The sequence below is a fragment of the Panicum virgatum genome, chromosome 4K (assembly GCF_016808335.1).
Source record: "Panicum virgatum strain AP13 chromosome 4K, P.virgatum_v5, whole genome shotgun sequence".
Taxonomy (NCBI): Eukaryota; Viridiplantae; Streptophyta; class Magnoliopsida; order Poales; family Poaceae; genus Panicum; species Panicum virgatum.
This window is the reverse complement of record NC_053139.1, coordinates 40,756,156-40,773,837: the sequence shown is the minus strand read 5'-3', so window position 1 is coordinate 40,773,837 and position 17,682 is coordinate 40,756,156. Positions and strand designations below refer to the sequence as shown.

The window sequence follows — 17,682 nt, the reverse complement described above, 5'->3', positions numbered from 1 at the left end:
AGGGGCGGAGACGGTGGACGGCAAGGCTGCGCAGCTCGGGGCGCGTCGAATCGAGGCGGGGTGGCGAGCAGTGGCCGGCGCGGCGGACGGCAGCGACTCTGCTCGACCTAGCTCTGCGCGAGCCCGAGGATGGAGATGGAAGGGAAGGACGGGATAGGGCGGGAAGGTTCGAGGCGTCCGCGTGGCTAAGAGCGGCGCTCAGACGCTGAGGTCGAGCGCGATTGCCGACGCGTGGCGTCGCTCGCCGGCGGCCAGCGGCGGTATGGGCGTCGGGGGCGTCACAATAGAAACGCTGGAGCTCACTGTTGACTCGTTTGAACGATTTTGGCTCGTGTTTGGCCCGCTAAAACTCCAAATTTCATATAGGAACTTGAAATTTGGTCAAAATAAAAGTTGTAGAGGAAGGAAAGATCTACAACTTTCGTTTTGGGCGAAAATTGATTTGAAGCTCGGATCGGTGACAAAAATAAGATCGAAAACGGCTAAGTAGATATTTACTAAGCGAACGCGATTAGCACTAACGACGAATTGAGTCCACGATTAGCGAGATAAATTGTGATTAGCGAGCATGATTAACACAGGGGTGTTGCAGATTGGTACATAGCTCATGCTCGCTCATCAACTTCGCAGGGTATCAAATTGCAGGTGGGGCGCGGGTTGCAGTTGACTGCAAACTCACAAATCTTGCCACCAAATTAATTTCGTGGACATAGTAACAGAACACACATTTCGCATGACCCGCAAAGCTAGCTTACTTGCCCACTGCTTATTCCTTTGCTTTCATGGCCACTGTTGTCGCCGTCGTCCAGCTCCTGTCGCACGTGAATGTTCTTCTTCCAAGCCCGGCGGCGGCGGCCTTCTTGCTCCTTGGTCCTTCGGACCGTCGGCGTTAGCGGCGGCTGCTGCTGCTGGATGACAACGATGAGTGGTGGGCCATGGCTGGGAGGAGGCCAGATGCGGTGGATGAGGCGGAGGCGGTCGACAGACGTCGGCGGTTGGCGAAGCACGGGATTGCGGCTGTCCAACATTGGGCCACCAAAAATTTGCATCTGAACTACATAGATCAAAATAGTTATGGCAACTAAGCGGACTTATTTTAGAACTCGCTCTACCTGCAATTTGAGCCGGTATGTTGCAACATGCAACCACGTGCGAAGGCGGAGGATTGTAGGAATCCGCCAACTGACTACAGAAGCGTTTCTCCAAGGAGCACATGAAATTCTGTAATCGAAGGGGAAACGCGTAAACCAGATGTCTGAAGGCGTAAAGCTCACACACGTTGCTCGCAGCCTCGCAGCCGCAGGCGCATCAATCCCCCAGCCGGCGCTCGACCGCGACGTGAAGCCTCTGGTGCTGACGACGGAGGGGTCTTGGAGGCGTAGCTGGGACCCACCTGCCGTCTCCGATGGGCTTCGCCGGCCGGGTGTCCGCGCTGCTCCTCTTCCTGGTCGCCGGCGCGGTCGCCTCCGACCAGATCTTCACCGCCTCAGGTGCTAAATCGTACCGGGTTGTCTTGCTAAACCCAACGAATCCACCGCTTCGCCGATGTGTTTGCCATGCTTCTTTCACGAACTCGACTCTCGAGTCAACAAGCGATCCGGCTGTAGGTCGATTCTGGCGAGTTGCCTGGTGCCCATTGCTGCAGCTTTCTTGCCCAGATCTAGAACCCTGTAGTACAAAAGACTCGCCCTTTTGAGTCTGTGCCGTCTGGATATGCTCATGGATTGCTTGGTGGTTTTGTGTTGTTACTCGTGCTTCTGCCCGCTTTCCTTGATTACCGATTTGGCCTGAATTCTCCGCTGATCGTCAGGTGTTCCATTTGGGCGGAGTTCGCGTGAGCCGAGGTACCGGGTAGAGTTCCATCCAGTTGATTCGCCCTACCAACCGGTAAGATTTGTAATGGATTTTCTATCTGAATCCTTGTTTAGAGCAAAGCAAGAGCTTTCTTTTGTTGTAACTTCACTTTCATAGTTGATTATGCGTGGGCGTATGGATGTTAGGTTCTAGTGAACTGTAATTGAGACTACATTAAAATTTACCAGTAATTCTTGAACATATATATGTGAATAATTCATTCATGACTTTACGGCAATTGGTCATTGTGTTTGAAAGACAAGTGAATATAATTCAGGCAATGCCAAATCATATAATTTTCATACCATTTTTGTCTGAAAAAAATCATATTTGAGTAGACGTATTACATTTTTGGTCTAAAAATTGCTGCTTGGCATAATTCAAATCTTACCCTTTTATCCCAACATTTTTGGTCTATTCAACAGGAGAATGGCCAGGAATCAGTACCAATGGCTAGCCATGAGGGGAAACATTATACGTGCTTTCTACCAGTTGAAGAAACTAAAACCATGAAGTCAATTCTCCCACAAAATGCAACTAATGTTATAATAGGAAGTGACAGGAGAATTAAGCCAAAGGAGCCAGATGAGCTGCTTGAGCCTCTCAAGGATCAGTGTTTCTACAGGGTGAGCATACAACTCTTTCTTTATGCACCAGCATACATAAGGAATTCTTGGTCATGAGCATGTGTGCCTGAGGGGGGAATTCTGATTATTATGCTATTTTGACACAGCACGAAGGTTGGTGGTCTTATGAGTTCTGTTATCATGGGAAAATCCGACAGGTTCATGTAGAAGGTGATAAGGTAAGAGTTTCTCCCCCTTCAGTCTCTTTTGGCTCAGGCTTGTAATTACAGTACATTTGATAATCTTTGTTTCCATCATCTCAAACAAACCTTGGGAAGTCTAAGGTTTGCTAGCTTTTAACTGGAGAAACAAGTTCTAAACTGAGTTAAACTGAAGAAAATTAAATACTTGTCCGTTTCTTTGAATAATGGTAAATGTAACTTCAGTGTTGTACTATACTCCCTCCAAGTTGGTAAAGGAAGTTGTTTCAGACATCGACACAGTCTCCAAAAACAACTTTGACCAATATATTTTTGCTAGAAAAAATTTATAAAATAGTCAATATATACTTTTATGAAACTACATTTCAAGATGAATCTACTTACATTGCTTTCATATTTTCAAACTCAACAAAAAAAATATTTATAGTCAAAGTTTAAAATATTTGACTTAAGACAAACTCAAAACGACTTCCTTTTCATGTACGGAGGGAGTATTTTATAGTTTGTCGTTGTCATATATGTAGTCTAAAGTTGCTAAACATCTATAAATGCCATGCTAATTTCGTTTCTTTTCCTGAAGCTTATTCAAGAATATGTTCTAGGTGAATATGATGATGATGCAACTATTGCTTACCATGAAAATAGCACGTCTGAATTCGCTGACGATGACCATCATGTCAAAGATACTTCTAGGAGGTGCTGTACTAAAATCTCTTCAAAGTTTAAAGAGGAGCAGCATAGTATATCAGGGTTCAAAGCTCACTTGAATGAATTTCTGCTGTTGCAGATATCATGTCCACTTGTACACAAATGGGACTGTATGTGATCTCACAGACATACCCCGGGAGACTGAGGTGAGGAAAAAACGAACACTAGAAATCTATTATAAGTTTTGCTTCTAAGTAAAGCAATTTTTACTACAGTATCAAAGTATCCATTTCAGTACATTTGACTGTGCACACCCTGCCTTCTTCCTACAGGTTAGATTTGTCTGCTCGGAACCCACTGTCCTGATCAGTTCGATCAAGGAGATCTCTTCCTGCAAATATGTTGTAACAATTCAAAGCCCGATGCTTTGCAAAAACCCGTATGTGCTAACATTCTCCTCCTAAAATATAGCAATCTCTATCTTTGCAATTGAGTTCATTATCCTGTTCTGCTTGCAGGCTGTTCCATCAAGAAAAACGCAACCTCTCCATCCACTGCAACGAGTTGCCTACTGAAACAGAATCAACTGTCATTGTGGACGATGACTCGCTGCCAAAAGAAGCGCAGATCTCCATCATTCCTGATCAGGATGAACTTCATGGTTTCACAGCTTATGCCACTTGACTTCCCTCCAATAAAGTATGTCTGATGTAGAAGAAACAATTATTTTGGAGGCGCAGTGGCAACTGAGAACACTATCTTTACTGTCCCATGAAACCCTGCAGTGGCACATGGTGCTCCATGTAAAGCAGGCTGAGATTACTGTCTACAAAGCATATAGGGGAGGATTACGAAGGAAGAGAGTTTCTCTGTATTAGTAAAGAAACAATTTTGAGACACTAACATTTGCTTGAAATGTCTATAAAATGGATTGCTGCAATCTTGAAAGGTGGATGTCAGAGCAACTTTTTTAGAAAGTATTATTTCCGTAGCGTGGGGAACAATCACCTGTAACTGTAAGTTGGGATCTTTTCAGTGCCCAGAGAGAATTCTCTAATTGTTAGGATGACATGATCATCTTCGTTGGCAATTTTACAGTGGTACACTTGCAAATCCCACTAAAAGCATGTACGAGGCGTGTGTTAAAAGTGCTTAGAAAACAAAGGCACCTGATCTTCTAGTGCAGATCAAGGCAAATCAGAGGGCCAAGTTATTTAATATTTGGGATGTCTTGGTAATGCATAAGCCTGATGAGCATGTGCTTCAGTGCTCGGAAAACACATCAGCTCGCACACCCTGAAAAATTGGTGTTTGGAAATAGGTATGTTTCTTAAAATACATTTTCATCATCTAATTAAGTTTAATCTAAATAAAACTTATAATATAAAGGTAACGTATCAGGTGCAAACCAACCTCTTCGTGCAACCGTGCAACACAGGGCGCGAAGCTAGGTAGGGAGGAGTGGGTGCCAATGCACCCACGGAAAAAATAAAATACACTTGTTACAATCAAATTTTCACCACTTATGCACCCTCAAAAATATAATCTATGCACCCTTTAGAGCAACCTAGAGCTAATGGTGCACCCCCCCCTTCTCGTGTTAGCTCTAGCTTTGCCCCCTGTGTGCAAACTTCTAATTTGGACCACATGATCAACTAATATAAAACCTTTCTTTGAGATGAATGTACACACAGAATTTTCACCTCACAACACATTAGTTAAAATTGATCGCCCGAATGTTGCTGAGGAGAATTCGCATGCAATTGCTGCGGGTGGACACCAAGACAGTCTGCTTGGTCAAACAAGACGATCTCCTTGATACTTTTATGCTGCCGCGAAGGAATTTCGAGCTGTACTCGGTCAACTGAAGACATCTTCAACAATCAACTTGTTGCGTGTGTGAAATGATGGTGGCGTGTGAACCGAAAGACTTTGAATACTTCCTTGTGTGTCAATTAACAGGACCTCACAAGAAGAAAAATTCAAGGGAAAAAAAAACTAAAATGGTTTGGAAATGTATAGGAGACAAATATTCATATTCATACAACTGGCAGGAGGAAAGGTTGAAGTGGCATTTTCTTTTGAAGAGAGAGGATCCATAGCCACATTAAGAAAGAAAAATAAATCTTAAGCCTTTGCTTCATCTCCAAATATTTTTTTTTGAAAAGTTCTTCATCTCCAAATATAAGTTTGCTTCAAACAACATATAAAATTTCAGTCCGTGACACCACATGATGGAAGGTCTTAAGTTTAGATGAACTGTTCTACCAGAGACACAGAGGAATGATATTTCTACTCACAGACAGGTGGGCCAGACGGTAGGTAGCACTAGTAGCCAGCAAGCGGGTCCCGCTCCGACTCCGGATTGCCGGCCAATCAGATCGAAGAGCTGTATCCGCGCGACCCCCATCTCCCATGTGGCCGCACGCGTCCCATGTCGAGCTAGGCAAATGCTCACGCGTCACCAGCCTACCCTCCCACTGTCACGTGGACCCACGTAATTCTGGGCCCACACGTCATGGATTATATACGAGGCGACACGGGAGTTCACATGGTCGGTGTAGCCATCCGTACTCGGAATTAACGTAAATTGACTGTGCTCTCGAGTTTGAGAGATACTTTAATCGGGGAGAAGCAAGAACAGGGGGAAAGAGTGGAAATAAACAAAAGATTTTAGAAATAAACAAGAGAGATAAAACTCAGATCTCACTCTCCACAGTTCAACGCCCCAGGTTCCCTCTCAATCCAATCCCCCTTGCTGCTCCCAGCCCATTCATCCCTGCGGTTATCTTCTTCCGCGGTTGTATCCTCCAATCTCTTCTCCACAGAGAGGATTATTTTTGGCTTCCAAATCTCGCAAGGAGAAGGGTTAGAAGAAAAGCAAGGTGCTTTGCGCCGCAAGAATCGCCATTGCCCGCCATATCTTCTGAGATCTCAACTCAACCCCCCTGACAATAGGTAGATACCCAGATTTCTCCTCCCCTTTCTGCAGCGATTTTGCTCTTGGAGCTGTAGATTGGGTACGTGTTCCCTTCCATTCGTGTCCGAATTAGACATTGGGATCCTGTTCCTCCCTTCGTATTCTCTTTTGCCAAGAATTTTCCATATTGTTCGTGGCTCTCTGATCCATCTTTGATGCGCCAAGAGGCGAGATGAACACGAATTACTCGGCGCTCCCATTGACCTCCCCTTCCATCGAGCTCCAATCCAACGGGACCAAATCCAGCGCCGCCACCAATGGCGTCGTCCTCAACGGCCACGCCAAGATCTCCAAGCAAGATTCGTTCTTGGGCGAGCTCGAGGACGGCGGCGGTGGCGGGGAGCACGACGAACTCCCGCTCATCGGCGACGGCCCCGCCGGGCCGCCGGAGGGGTCAAGCGTACCCGCTGCGGTGTTCAACCTCGCTACCTCCATCATCGGGGCCGGCATTATGGCGCTCCCCGCCACCATGAAGGTGCTCGGCGTTGCCGTCGGGCTTGTCGCGATCCTCGTCATGGGGGTCCTCTCCGAGATCACCGTCGAGCTGCTAGTGAGGTTCTCGGCACACTGCCGAGCCCTTTCATACGGCGAGGTAGTGCACCGGGCACTGGGCCGGCCGGCGAGCATCGTGGCGCAGATGTGTGTCATCATCAACAATGCTGGAGTCCTAGTGGTGTACCTAATCATCATCGGAGATGTGATGTCCGGGTCGCTGAAGCACATTGGCGTCATGGATCAGTTGATTGGCCATGGGGAGTGGGATAACCGGAAGCTGCTGATCTTGGTGGTTCTTGTGATCTTCCTTGCGCCATTGTGTGCACTTGAAAAGATTGACTCACTGAGCTTGTCATCTGCCGCATCGGTTGCCCTTGCTGTTGTGTTTGTGGTTGTCTCCTGCATCATTGCCTTGATCAAGATTGCCGAGGGCAAGATCAGCATGCCGAGGATGGGGCCAGATTTCAGCTCAAGAGCGGCGATGCTAGACCTGCTTGTCGTGATACCTATCATGACGAATGCCTACATCTGCCATTTCAATGTCCAGCCAATCTACAATGAACTCAAGGAGAAGACACCCCAGAATATGTACAAGGTTGGGAGGATCAGCACAGTGCTATGCGTTGTGGTATATGCCCTGACTGCTCTCTCTGGCTACCTCTTGTTCGGCGACGATACGGAGTCCGACGTTCTCACCAACTTCGACAAGGATCTCGGGATCAGATTCAGCTCAGTCCTCAACTACATCGTCAGGATTGGTTATGTCATCCACCTGGTCCTTGTGTTCCCTGTTGTCCACTTCTCACTAAGACAGACTGTGGACTCGCTGATATTTGGGGAGCTGGCTACCCCTAGCAGGAAGAAGACACTCACATTGACAGTTCTTCTACTGGCGCTCATCTACCTTGGCTCAACGATGATACCCAACATCTGGATGGCCTTCAAGTTCACCGGTGCAACAACTGGGCTGGCATTGGGGTTCATGTTCCCGGCCCTGGTGGCATTAAGGCTGGACAAGGAAGGGAACCGCTTGGGGCATGGAGAGAGGCTCCTGTCACTTGGGTTGCTGGGGCTGTCCATAGTCGTTAGCGTCATCGGAGTTGTCGGAAATGTATACACCCTGAAGAGTAAGTCTGAGTGATCTCACGAAGATGAACAAATTGGTAGCTAGGTTAGATGAATCTGTACACCATGACATGGTGTCTTACAACAAGAGACGGAGATTGTGTAAGCATGGTCATTATACAGTAGTCAGCTATGATACTATTCGAGAGAACCACAGGATCTCAGATACAGTCTCTTTACCTTCTGAGGTGCATCATGGAACAGTTCTTAAGAGAATTCTTTTTTGTACTTTATACCAGATTTTTTTATGTAACAATTTACGAGGGTCCTGGAGTTATTTTTTTTGATAAAGGCAACACAAGAATCCAGTTCACTTGTACCTTGAGCATCTCTACGAGATGAATGTTAGCACTGTTTGGAACATACGATTCCTACAGAATTTTCATATGGGAACTCATATCCACAATGACACAAGATGTTTTCTGTCCTTTCATGAAATTTTCAGCATCTGCAGTTTTATGCATGAACTTTAGAGGTTGATACTTAGACATTTTTTATTGAAGATTTTCCGATCAGCCTGATGTTTTGAATGTTCAGCATTTTTCAGGACCGTATATACGAGACCTTGCAAGTTGCGAACACCCTAACTGTTGCAAGTTAAATAAAAACATTACATAACAGTTCTCAACACTAAAAACTTAAGGTTCAACAAAGCTACGCTTAAACCCTGGATCTCTCTTTTTGGTTCTCTCACAAACGGGATCTTAGTTTGCTCTTGAAATATTACATTGCTGTACAAAATGACATCACATATAGTTGAGTTTTCTTTTAAAGATTATTAAAAGCTTCTACATAGGGCCTCCAACCTCCATTATATATTTGCAAATTTTGCTACGCTTCGGATGTTCTCACCTGAAATGCAAGATAATATGAACACTATTTGTGATAGCTAGAATGGAAATGAAACTCCCACAGGGGAATTATACTCGATTAGCAACAGTGGTAACCCTTCAGATTTCTTGTAAACCAGTGTTGATACACCAACTTGCTACAAGAGCACAGTAAACAACTATAAAACTACAAAATTGTTACACAATGATCTGGAGCAGTTTTGGTAGCCAACAGTTTCGTTATCAAGCGGACTCCTTGCAGCTTCACTGTTGTGACAAAGTGGTTAAGGAGAATGGTACAACAGCCACGGACACTGCTCAGTTTACATGCTCCAGGATCTCATACGGACAATTTAAATTTTACCACCCTTGAGACAATTTTGGGAGAGTCCTTTTCCTTTCATCTTAAAGACTCCATCCATATCATCACCCTGCCAGTTGTGGAGGCCAAGATTCCTTTCAATGACTAAGGTATGCCTCAGTATGTAGAGATTGGACCTATTTGGGTGCAAGAGAATAAAATGTTATCTATTGAAGACAGCTGCATGAAGAAGCAATCTTTTCACAACTGTATATAAATAAACCAGAAGCTTTTCAAAATAAAAAAAAACTAGATGACTACGATCTTGCTGAGCTAAGATCCGAAAATATTCTAGCTCCAAGCTGAGTTGAGCCCTAGAAATATTCTTGCTCCAAACTAAGTAATACAACATAATAATGTCTTGTAAGAAAAGGGCAGGTCAAATTTTAACCATCCAGTTAATGAAGCTAACCCATATGACAAAGTGAATGGTGAGCAGCCCACCTGCCACTAAAACTGTGAATTGCTGAGGAATGTAACCATGCATCGTGCACCCTGAAACATCTTGTCGATCTTCTGCCAAACTAAGCTCTGGACCTCAAGGAGCTTCTTTACTTTGCTCTGAAGAGTTGAGTGTCGCCGTATTGTTTCACCATGTATCTGCTTCCAAGAAATATATATATATCTATTCTAAGTACAAACTTGACGGGTTAAGATATGCACATTGTAGAGGAATAGGATTCTGTATAATGGGATGTATTGCATTGAGGCTTAGGCCGGTATATATTGGGGTACATGACTTGGAGGGCAAGCCTCTCCTACAGTATGGTAGAGTCCGGATACAATCCTAACCTACCTATTATAGAGATATCCCAAATATACTCTAATACATATGCCTCTGAAAATACTTTTAGACCAGCCCGAAGAATAAAAATGTCACATACCTTCAGAAATAATTTAAGAATAGCCTGGACAAACTCAAAGTTATTCCTGCAGGAAAGCTCATGAATGAAATAATCCAACAGAGATGAAATAGACTGAAGCTCAGGTCTCTGCTCCAGATCTTCTGACTCTTCATCATCTATTATCTGTAGTAGTCGTAGTTCCATGTCTAAAGATGCGGGCGACAGGCCTTTCATGTAGTCAGTAAAAGCCGAATCTGCAAACCAGATTCAAGGTCAGCTCTTATAACAATCCACCACATCACCAGAAGCAACACAGAATGTATCACCGTAGAATATATGGCCTTTTTCTGGCTGTATATGATGGTATTATAGACAGAAAAGAAACACCAGTAAAGTATTTGAACAATAATAAGACTGTATGACAGCAACATCTCAAAGTCTCATTTATTAGCTAAATTCCCAAGTTTAATTAAGGAGTTTTTTTTTTACTTGAGCAAGAATACACATAAATACTTACAGTTCTTTGTTTCTCCACAAGATTGTAAAAGATGACTGAATTGAGAGGAGAGTTCAGCCATCTTCTTATGGTTTGTGTTCTCAGTGGTACTGCTGTCTGTTTCTTTATTGCTGGCAGGGGGCTCAAACAATATCTCCCCAGAAAGGGATGGAACAGAGGGTAAGAAGAAAGGTGCCTTCTCAGGTTTCTTAGGCGGCTCAATTGGTTTATTCCGAACCTAAAGACAAAATATCAATAATGAGCCTTTTAATCTATTTTTACAATACAAAACAGCCATACCAAAAAGTAAAGCAGTAATACAGGCCAGGCCACATAGTTTGTCAGTAATGTTGAAACTTGATGCATAGAATGGAACAAGCTGTTACCTTTATAATATCAAGATTTGTCAAACTTTGCCATTGACTCCTTGGAAGCAAGGAAAGGGTGATCAGATTTGGTATTTGATGATCCAATATGACAAAAGGTTTAATATTTGACTGATTTGAGTCTCCTGAATCACGAGCTTGCTCTTCCTCAGATCTTTCTGCTGATGAAACAGCTGGCAAACATACATTCCGGACATGTTTCCCACTTGCATAATTTTCAATATTTGTTGAGGTCGAGAACAAAGATTGATTAACCCTGGCAATATATAATAGAAGTATAAGAATATATGAGGTCAAAATATGGAAGAAAACAGAATTTAAGATCGGTGCATATGTTGAAATGGGACGAGCTGATAGTACTAATATCTAGTTGCCTAAACCAGATTGCACAAGCTGGATTATGGTATCTTTTTTCCAAAGTATATATATAATAAACAGAGACTATACATAACACGGTAAGCAAAAGGAGATGCAACAGAATCCTACCAGAGGTAGACGCCATTTTGATCAACATGTGTGGTAGCCAACACATCCATGTTAGGAGACATAGACAGAGACGTTATAGATATGTCAACATGCATCGCATCTATCTGCCTCGCTAAACTGATGTCCCATATCCTAAGAGTCCCATCCATACTAGATGAGATGAGCCATTTTCCATCTTCACTGAAGCACAAATCAGTGATTCGGTCTGTATGTCCTTCAAATCTACGAACCATTTTCATGGCCACCGTATCAAACAATATTAGTACCATATCATCTACTACGGTTGCAAGAATACCTGCCATAAATAGCAAATAGTTATTATTCATCTGGAAAAACTCTACATGGGAATAACCAAATATGCTGAACAGATACTATACCATTTGCCCGGTGGTATGCGATTTTAGTGACAGATTTACCAACATCCAGTCTGGATTTTAGCTTGCATGTTTTAAAATCCCACACCTGCAAGATAGACGATTCTATGGTTATTAAAGCAATCATGGTGGAAATTTCACTCAAGACTTGTAATGAGATTCAAATGTAAGGAAATTGATGAAAAAAAGTTGAAGCATACACAATTATCCTTGATTGTAGGACTATATGGAATAGTTTTATTGAATGAGACTAAAAGCAGTTAAGGAAAAAATTCAACCAGCATATAGGACACGAAAGGACAAAGCACAAACTGCTCCTTAAAGCAGATGCTGCTTACTTATGCGCTACAGTACAACAGAGAAGGCAATACCTTAATATCACCATGGTATCCAGCACTAATCAGAGAGCCATTTGTAGCATCGCAAGCTAACCCAACAACTTCTCCATCATGTGCACATTGCCTTGCCAATGAAGTGTCGATGTAACTACCACGACTAATCCCTGATTGAAGGTTAAATTTTTCGATCCAACCACCTTCAGTGCCCAAGATAGTAAAATTACCACATGCACTTATCACACAGGCCTGCCACAAAAGTAAAATGAAAAATACAGAAACAAATTGGGAAACATTTTTAGTAGTTGATCTTGAGTCTTAGAAGTCACACTGTCTACTCTACAATTAAAGTTTCATAGATGCAAACTACAAAAACAAGCATTACCTTGATCGGTGTCTCAGTGCCTGATGATGGTGTTAGAATATGTTCACCAATAACAAAGTTCTGAAGACGCCATACATATGCCTGTGGAGTATCCATGTGGCACGTAACAACATTACACCAGTCACGTGCACGTATCTCAGCTGAAAAAAGAGGGTTTCCTCATTTAAATTTGTACAGAAATATATATAAACAGAAGACAGATTATACAAAAATATAAACAAAGACACGGCAATTTGTGAACAGGTCCAAGATGTACACTAATATATCACACAAATTTTACAAATCCGTTGAGGTGATAGCGTGTGTGGTGGTGGCATTAGTTGTGGCAGGTGTGGTAGATAATCGCCACATTTAGCAAGTTTTGTTGCATAAAAAACAAGCATATTACCAGAATCAAAATTGACATGTAAATATTTTTCAGGATAGCATTTACAGTGTCAAGAAAGCCTTAGCCAACATGTCTGCCCATTGCCTGCTTTGATGCAATATAAAAAACATGATAGCCGATACTGAAAGGCGCCAACTGGAAACCATCAGAGGTCATGATTTCTTTGCCAAGTCATAAGACCTTAGCAGCACGATCATAACATTCCAATGGGCCTATAAGTGACTACAATATGGGATGATGAGCAGTGGTGGAGCCAGATCAAAGAATTAGGGGGGGGGGGGGCGACCTTTGTAATTGAGGTGCTAAACCAATAAACAGTGTCAAAACTACTATTCATCTAATGGATTTTTTGCATGGCAAGGGGGGGCCGTGGCCCACTTTGGCCCACACTTGGCTCCGCCAGTGATGATGAGGTTTGTCCTACGAAACAGGTAGCATAAGGCACTTCCTACTTTTACAGTTTCTCCAGTTGACTAGTAGTTCAGCTACTGCTCTCATGTCCTTTTCTTAAATATCCAAATTTGGTAATAGATGCAAAGAATATCATATAATGTGATGAAGGTCCAGAAATACAGATTTTTAATGAAATATAAGTCTATGATCAATACTAGCAGTAGCAGGGTAAACTGGGCTGCCGGTATGTTATGTCTTAACACCGAAAAAATCATTGCTCTTTCTCTTGATTTTGTATGCCCAAATACATCAAAAGCATTCCTAAGCAAAAACACATAATCTATACAAGATTACCAAATACATTCAGAAATGCTGCAAGAAACTAAAACAGTACCACAGTCAAATGTAATAACTGGTTTTAGCTTGATCTCTTCCTCCTGCAGAAACAGGGAACTTTTCAACACCCTGAATAAGTAAAGATAAAAGAATTTGAATGCAATAACTGAAGAAAAACCAGATTTGCACCTTTACTCTAAGCCTCTTTGCTCTTTTTGTGACATGCCGCTGAGAAAGTTCTCTACTTTGTTGATCCTGTTAAGAGAGGATTCAACAACGAGAATATTAGTTTCTGTCTAGGACAAGTAGCAATGCAATGTAAGAAGAAAAACACGCAGGAATCTGTATAACCATCTAGTGACAAGAATTTTCATTCACTCAATAGAACACACCAGAAAACAACATGAAGAGAAAATGCAACTTTCGCTCCGTACTATCTTGTTCAACTATGTAGATTATGTTAAAATTATTGCCAACTGAACAACTTGTAATTTTTAATTAACTTGATTTTATTTTATGATGAATGCCCAAATATAAGCAAACACGAAACTTATATTGGACGATCAAAACACTAATCAGAAGCTTGTGAATCTACTGCAACAATAATAAGCCACCTGACTTAGCATGGTGGAATTATATATGATTTTTATCAAGTGATAATTGAATTAGACGATAAAAATGGTGTCTATATGAAACAAAAGGAAAATTTACTCCTGCTAGATTATAAATCACATTTTCTTATTAAAAAAGTACAGCAAACATAAGATGCAACTGGTTACCTGGACAACTGAGAAAAGACGAAAGGCACGATCTTGACCGGCAGATAAGATGCATTTTCCATTGCCATAGAATCTAAAAATAAAAATAGGTTGACTCAGCAAGAGCAAAAGTGATTGGAAGCAAAAGATGAAGCACAAATTGGAGGCCAGTTGTCACCTTATGCATCTAGGTGGAGCACTGTGACCACTTCGAAACCGTAACAGACGAGCATCTCCATCATTATTATCGAATATCCACATCTGGTGCATATTAGATCAGGACTTGAAGGTTAAATGAGGCGATTAGCAATTTAGTAGCTAAGACAATTGTAGGTGATTGTGAAGGAACTTGTAAGTTTGTTTCTTGGCTATTTTGTTCACACTTCACAGCACTTATAAGCAGCTATCAAGCTGGATCCTAGTTGCTAGAAGGAAGATACTTGCTGCCGCCACCCCAACAAAATAGATGACGCAGACCAACATTCAAATATTGCAAACGTGCAGGAAAAATAGAACTAGGTTTGAGGCATAATGGTCTGTATTATTTCAGTGCACTGAAGCATTGGGAAGATAAAGTATACAAAAGTTTACATTAAATTGGACTAGCATCATCAGTAAGGTGCCGAGAAAGCTAGTTGAAAGCAGAAATAGTTACACTCACTTTAATTGAATTATCAGCAGCTGAGCTCATCAGAACAGGTTCATTGGCAAAGAAATGAAGCGAAACAATAGAGCCATCATGGGCCTCCCTAATCACTGAATGCAGACGTTTCTTCTCAAGATTCCATATGCTAATAACGCCAGAAGAACCTCCAGAGGCAAGAAGTGGTTGCCCATCTGAGGAAAGACAAATTTAGGAAAGAACACTAAGTTTGAGACACTAAAGTGGTAATATTGCAATAATGCAATTTTCATGTTACTGAAATGGTAGACGTAAGACATCCATAACCAAAAGAACAAGAAATAAGATTCTTGATGGCTGGGGCATGCATCGTTTGCTGCCAGAAATTGCCACACCACAGTATTGTCGTGCCACAGTATCTTAGCTAATTGTTTGGTTCACTGCCACATATTTGGTGCACCAAACCTTCTTTAGCACCTATCCCACATGTCATGGGCTCAGTTTCTTGCCCAAGTTTGCCCCAGTTGTGGCAGCTGATTTTTCACCACAAAATCTTTGGCATGGCACACTTGCCTAAGCTTAGTCATGACGCGCTTATACATGAACGAAACATGCTCAAAGTACCTAGGCAATTTATCAAAAAATGCAGATGTGTTTCCATATTAACTTAAATGTTGGCTCCATAATTGTATTGTTATAAGCTTGTTCAAGCTTAGTACATCTCCAAACAATCACAAAATGCAAAAACCACATTGTCAACAATAGTAAGTATATACTAGTTGAGCTGGACCTAATAAGGTATTAATGAATTGGGTGGCATGTCAACTAGTGTTCGGTATAATAATAATGATTCATATTAAAGAACAGAAGTTTAGGCCTTGAACTAACAAGTACGGAACAATGAACCAGAAATGATTTTTGCAGTTCTTCTAAAAGTCTGGTCTGACTACATGCAGTAAGAAAGATTCTACTCAACAATATTTATCAAGTCACCTGTTCGAAATGACAGTGCAGTCACAGCACCACGAATTTGATGGTTGAAAGACATCAATTCTTCATCATATCGTATATTATGAACATGAACTGTCCCATCAGAGCATCCAACAGCAACTACATCTAAAGCAGGTGAGGAAACACAACAGCGAACTGGTGAGTCCCAACCGTTGAAATCATATAGTTTTTTCTTTGTGCTGATATTCCAAAGCTGCAAGGGGCCTTCTTCGCTACCAACAATTATCTGATGTAGAAACAGACTTGTCAACAGAATACAGACATAGCGCACATGAGGTTTGGAATGCAAACTATTTCTGAAGCAAAATTTCATATAACTTCAAGAACCTTATTTAGATAAGTATCAGGATGCATGATACAGGATGGGGTAAACTTGTCTCCCAATGATATGCTTCCAACCGGCTCACTGTTTGGCTCTGCTCCTTTGAAGGCCCAAATGAATATATTACCTTTAACATCTGCACTAAGAACATATTCTCCAAACAGGTATAGCATGTTGACCTTTTCTTCATGTCTACTCCAAGTAACCACCTGATAGAAAGTGATTGTTAGAGAGCATAAATAAGGTTTGTCCAAGCAGCAGTTGATGGACATATATGGTGATGCATGGATCTCCATTTGTAAGTTTGTAAGTGAAAATATCATAAGCACTATCCGAAAATTCTAACTCCACATTATATTAGTATGTCTCGACTACTTTGTAAACACAAAAGATGCACAAGGCTTCCAGTAAAGAAGTATCAGTTTGCACAGCCTCAGAGAGCAATATAACTAATGGCGGACAGATAAAACAAACTCAGGTGGTAGCACAACAATTTCCTTACCTGATCAGTCCTCTTAAAAACTGCAATATCACTTCCATATGCAGCAAAGGTATAATCCTTGTAGGATGCTAGAGCACGTATCTTCTTGGGAAGTTGGGGTCCTTCAAAACATAAAGAACTCATAAACCACAAGAAAAGTGGTAGCACTAAAAAAAAGAAGAATGGACGTGAAGAACAGGCTTACCAGCTAGAACCAAATTCAGCTTAGCACACTGCAGAACAAGAGCAAAAATTAGATGAGTCTGGCAAACTCCTAGAGTGAGATTCGGTTGCAAATGAGGCATGAAATGCGAGGAACAGATGCAGGGTAAGGCTCAAATGAACATTCACGCAGCTCGGTTGACTAAATTTAGCCCCTAGGAGCAATCAGCAACTAAACTCTGAACTTCGCAAAAGCTCCAAACATTTACCGATTAGTATATTCAATTTGCTTCTACTATTTGTAATCCTGATGAATTGGGCAGAGCAATAGGCTCCTGCAAAGCACCCGAAACAAGCTACACCAAACCACGACACCTCGACGCACAGTCCTGGACTCCTGGTCCAAAATTTCCCAACCGCGGAAGGGATGGGAGCGTGCTGGTAGGGTGTCGGCTTACGTTGTCCAAAATTTCCCAACCGCGGAAGGGATGGGAGCGTGCTGGTAGGGTGTCGGCTTACGTTGTAGACGTGGAAGGCCTTGCCGACGCTGACGGTGACGAATGTCTCGCTGCCGAGGCGCTGCACGGAGAAGGGCACGCCGCCCGCCGTGATGTACCCGATCGCCCGGAAGGGCTCGAAGATCCCCATCTTCTCTCTCTCTCTCTCTCCGGCCGCTTTTCTAGGGCTTGGCTTCGCAGGAGACGAGGCGGGCGCGCCGGCGGCGAGGGTTTTAGAGTGGGTTTGGGAAGTCGAAGGCAAAGCGGCGGCGGGAGGCGGGGAACGGGGTGGGTAGTGGGTTGGCCGTGGAGATGGGCCGGGTTG

At 42.6% G+C, this 17,682-nt stretch overlaps 3 protein-coding genes across 3 annotated transcripts; 2 read left to right on the top strand and 1 right to left on the bottom strand.

The window, feature by feature from the left end:
- The first annotated feature begins 1,265 nt into the window (after window positions 1-1,265).
- On the top strand, window positions 1,266-4,358 carry LOC120704050 (protein OS-9 homolog). The gene is made up of 8 exons (XM_039988299.1): window positions 1,266-1,490; window positions 1,811-1,887; window positions 2,280-2,480; window positions 2,588-2,659; window positions 3,222-3,337; window positions 3,429-3,495; window positions 3,622-3,728; window positions 3,808-4,358. The coding sequence occupies exons 1-8, from the start codon at window positions 1,406-1,408 to the stop codon at window positions 3,971-3,973; spliced, it is 891 nt and encodes a 296-aa protein (XP_039844233.1). The 5' UTR covers window positions 1,266-1,405; the 3' UTR covers window positions 3,974-4,358.
- A 1,525-nt stretch (window positions 4,359-5,883) lies between these two features.
- Window positions 5,884-8,317, top strand: LOC120704049 (amino acid transporter AVT6E-like). The gene has a single exon (XM_039988298.1). The coding sequence runs from the start codon at window positions 6,442-6,444 to the stop codon at window positions 7,903-7,905; it is 1,464 nt and encodes a 487-aa protein (XP_039844232.1). The 5' UTR covers window positions 5,884-6,441; the 3' UTR covers window positions 7,906-8,317.
- A 467-nt stretch (window positions 8,318-8,784) lies between these two features.
- LOC120704048 (U3 small nucleolar RNA-associated protein 21 homolog) lies at window positions 8,785-17,640 on the bottom strand. Its single transcript, XM_039988297.1, has 19 exons — window positions 17,380-17,640; window positions 16,904-16,931; window positions 16,720-16,820; window positions 16,223-16,426; window positions 15,878-16,121; window positions 14,924-15,099; window positions 14,441-14,523; window positions 14,284-14,356; window positions 13,694-13,759; window positions 13,563-13,605; window positions 12,388-12,527; window positions 12,039-12,251; window positions 11,671-11,755; window positions 11,294-11,588; window positions 10,808-11,063; window positions 10,443-10,659; window positions 9,965-10,179; window positions 9,525-9,680; window positions 8,785-9,217 (listed from the first exon to the last, which is right to left on the bottom strand). Exons 1-18 carry the CDS (start codon window positions 17,506-17,508, stop codon window positions 9,531-9,533), a joined length of 2,718 nt encoding a protein of 905 aa, XP_039844231.1. The 5' UTR covers window positions 17,509-17,640; the 3' UTR covers window positions 8,785-9,217; window positions 9,525-9,530.
- Between the last annotated feature and the right edge of the window lie 42 nt (window positions 17,641-17,682).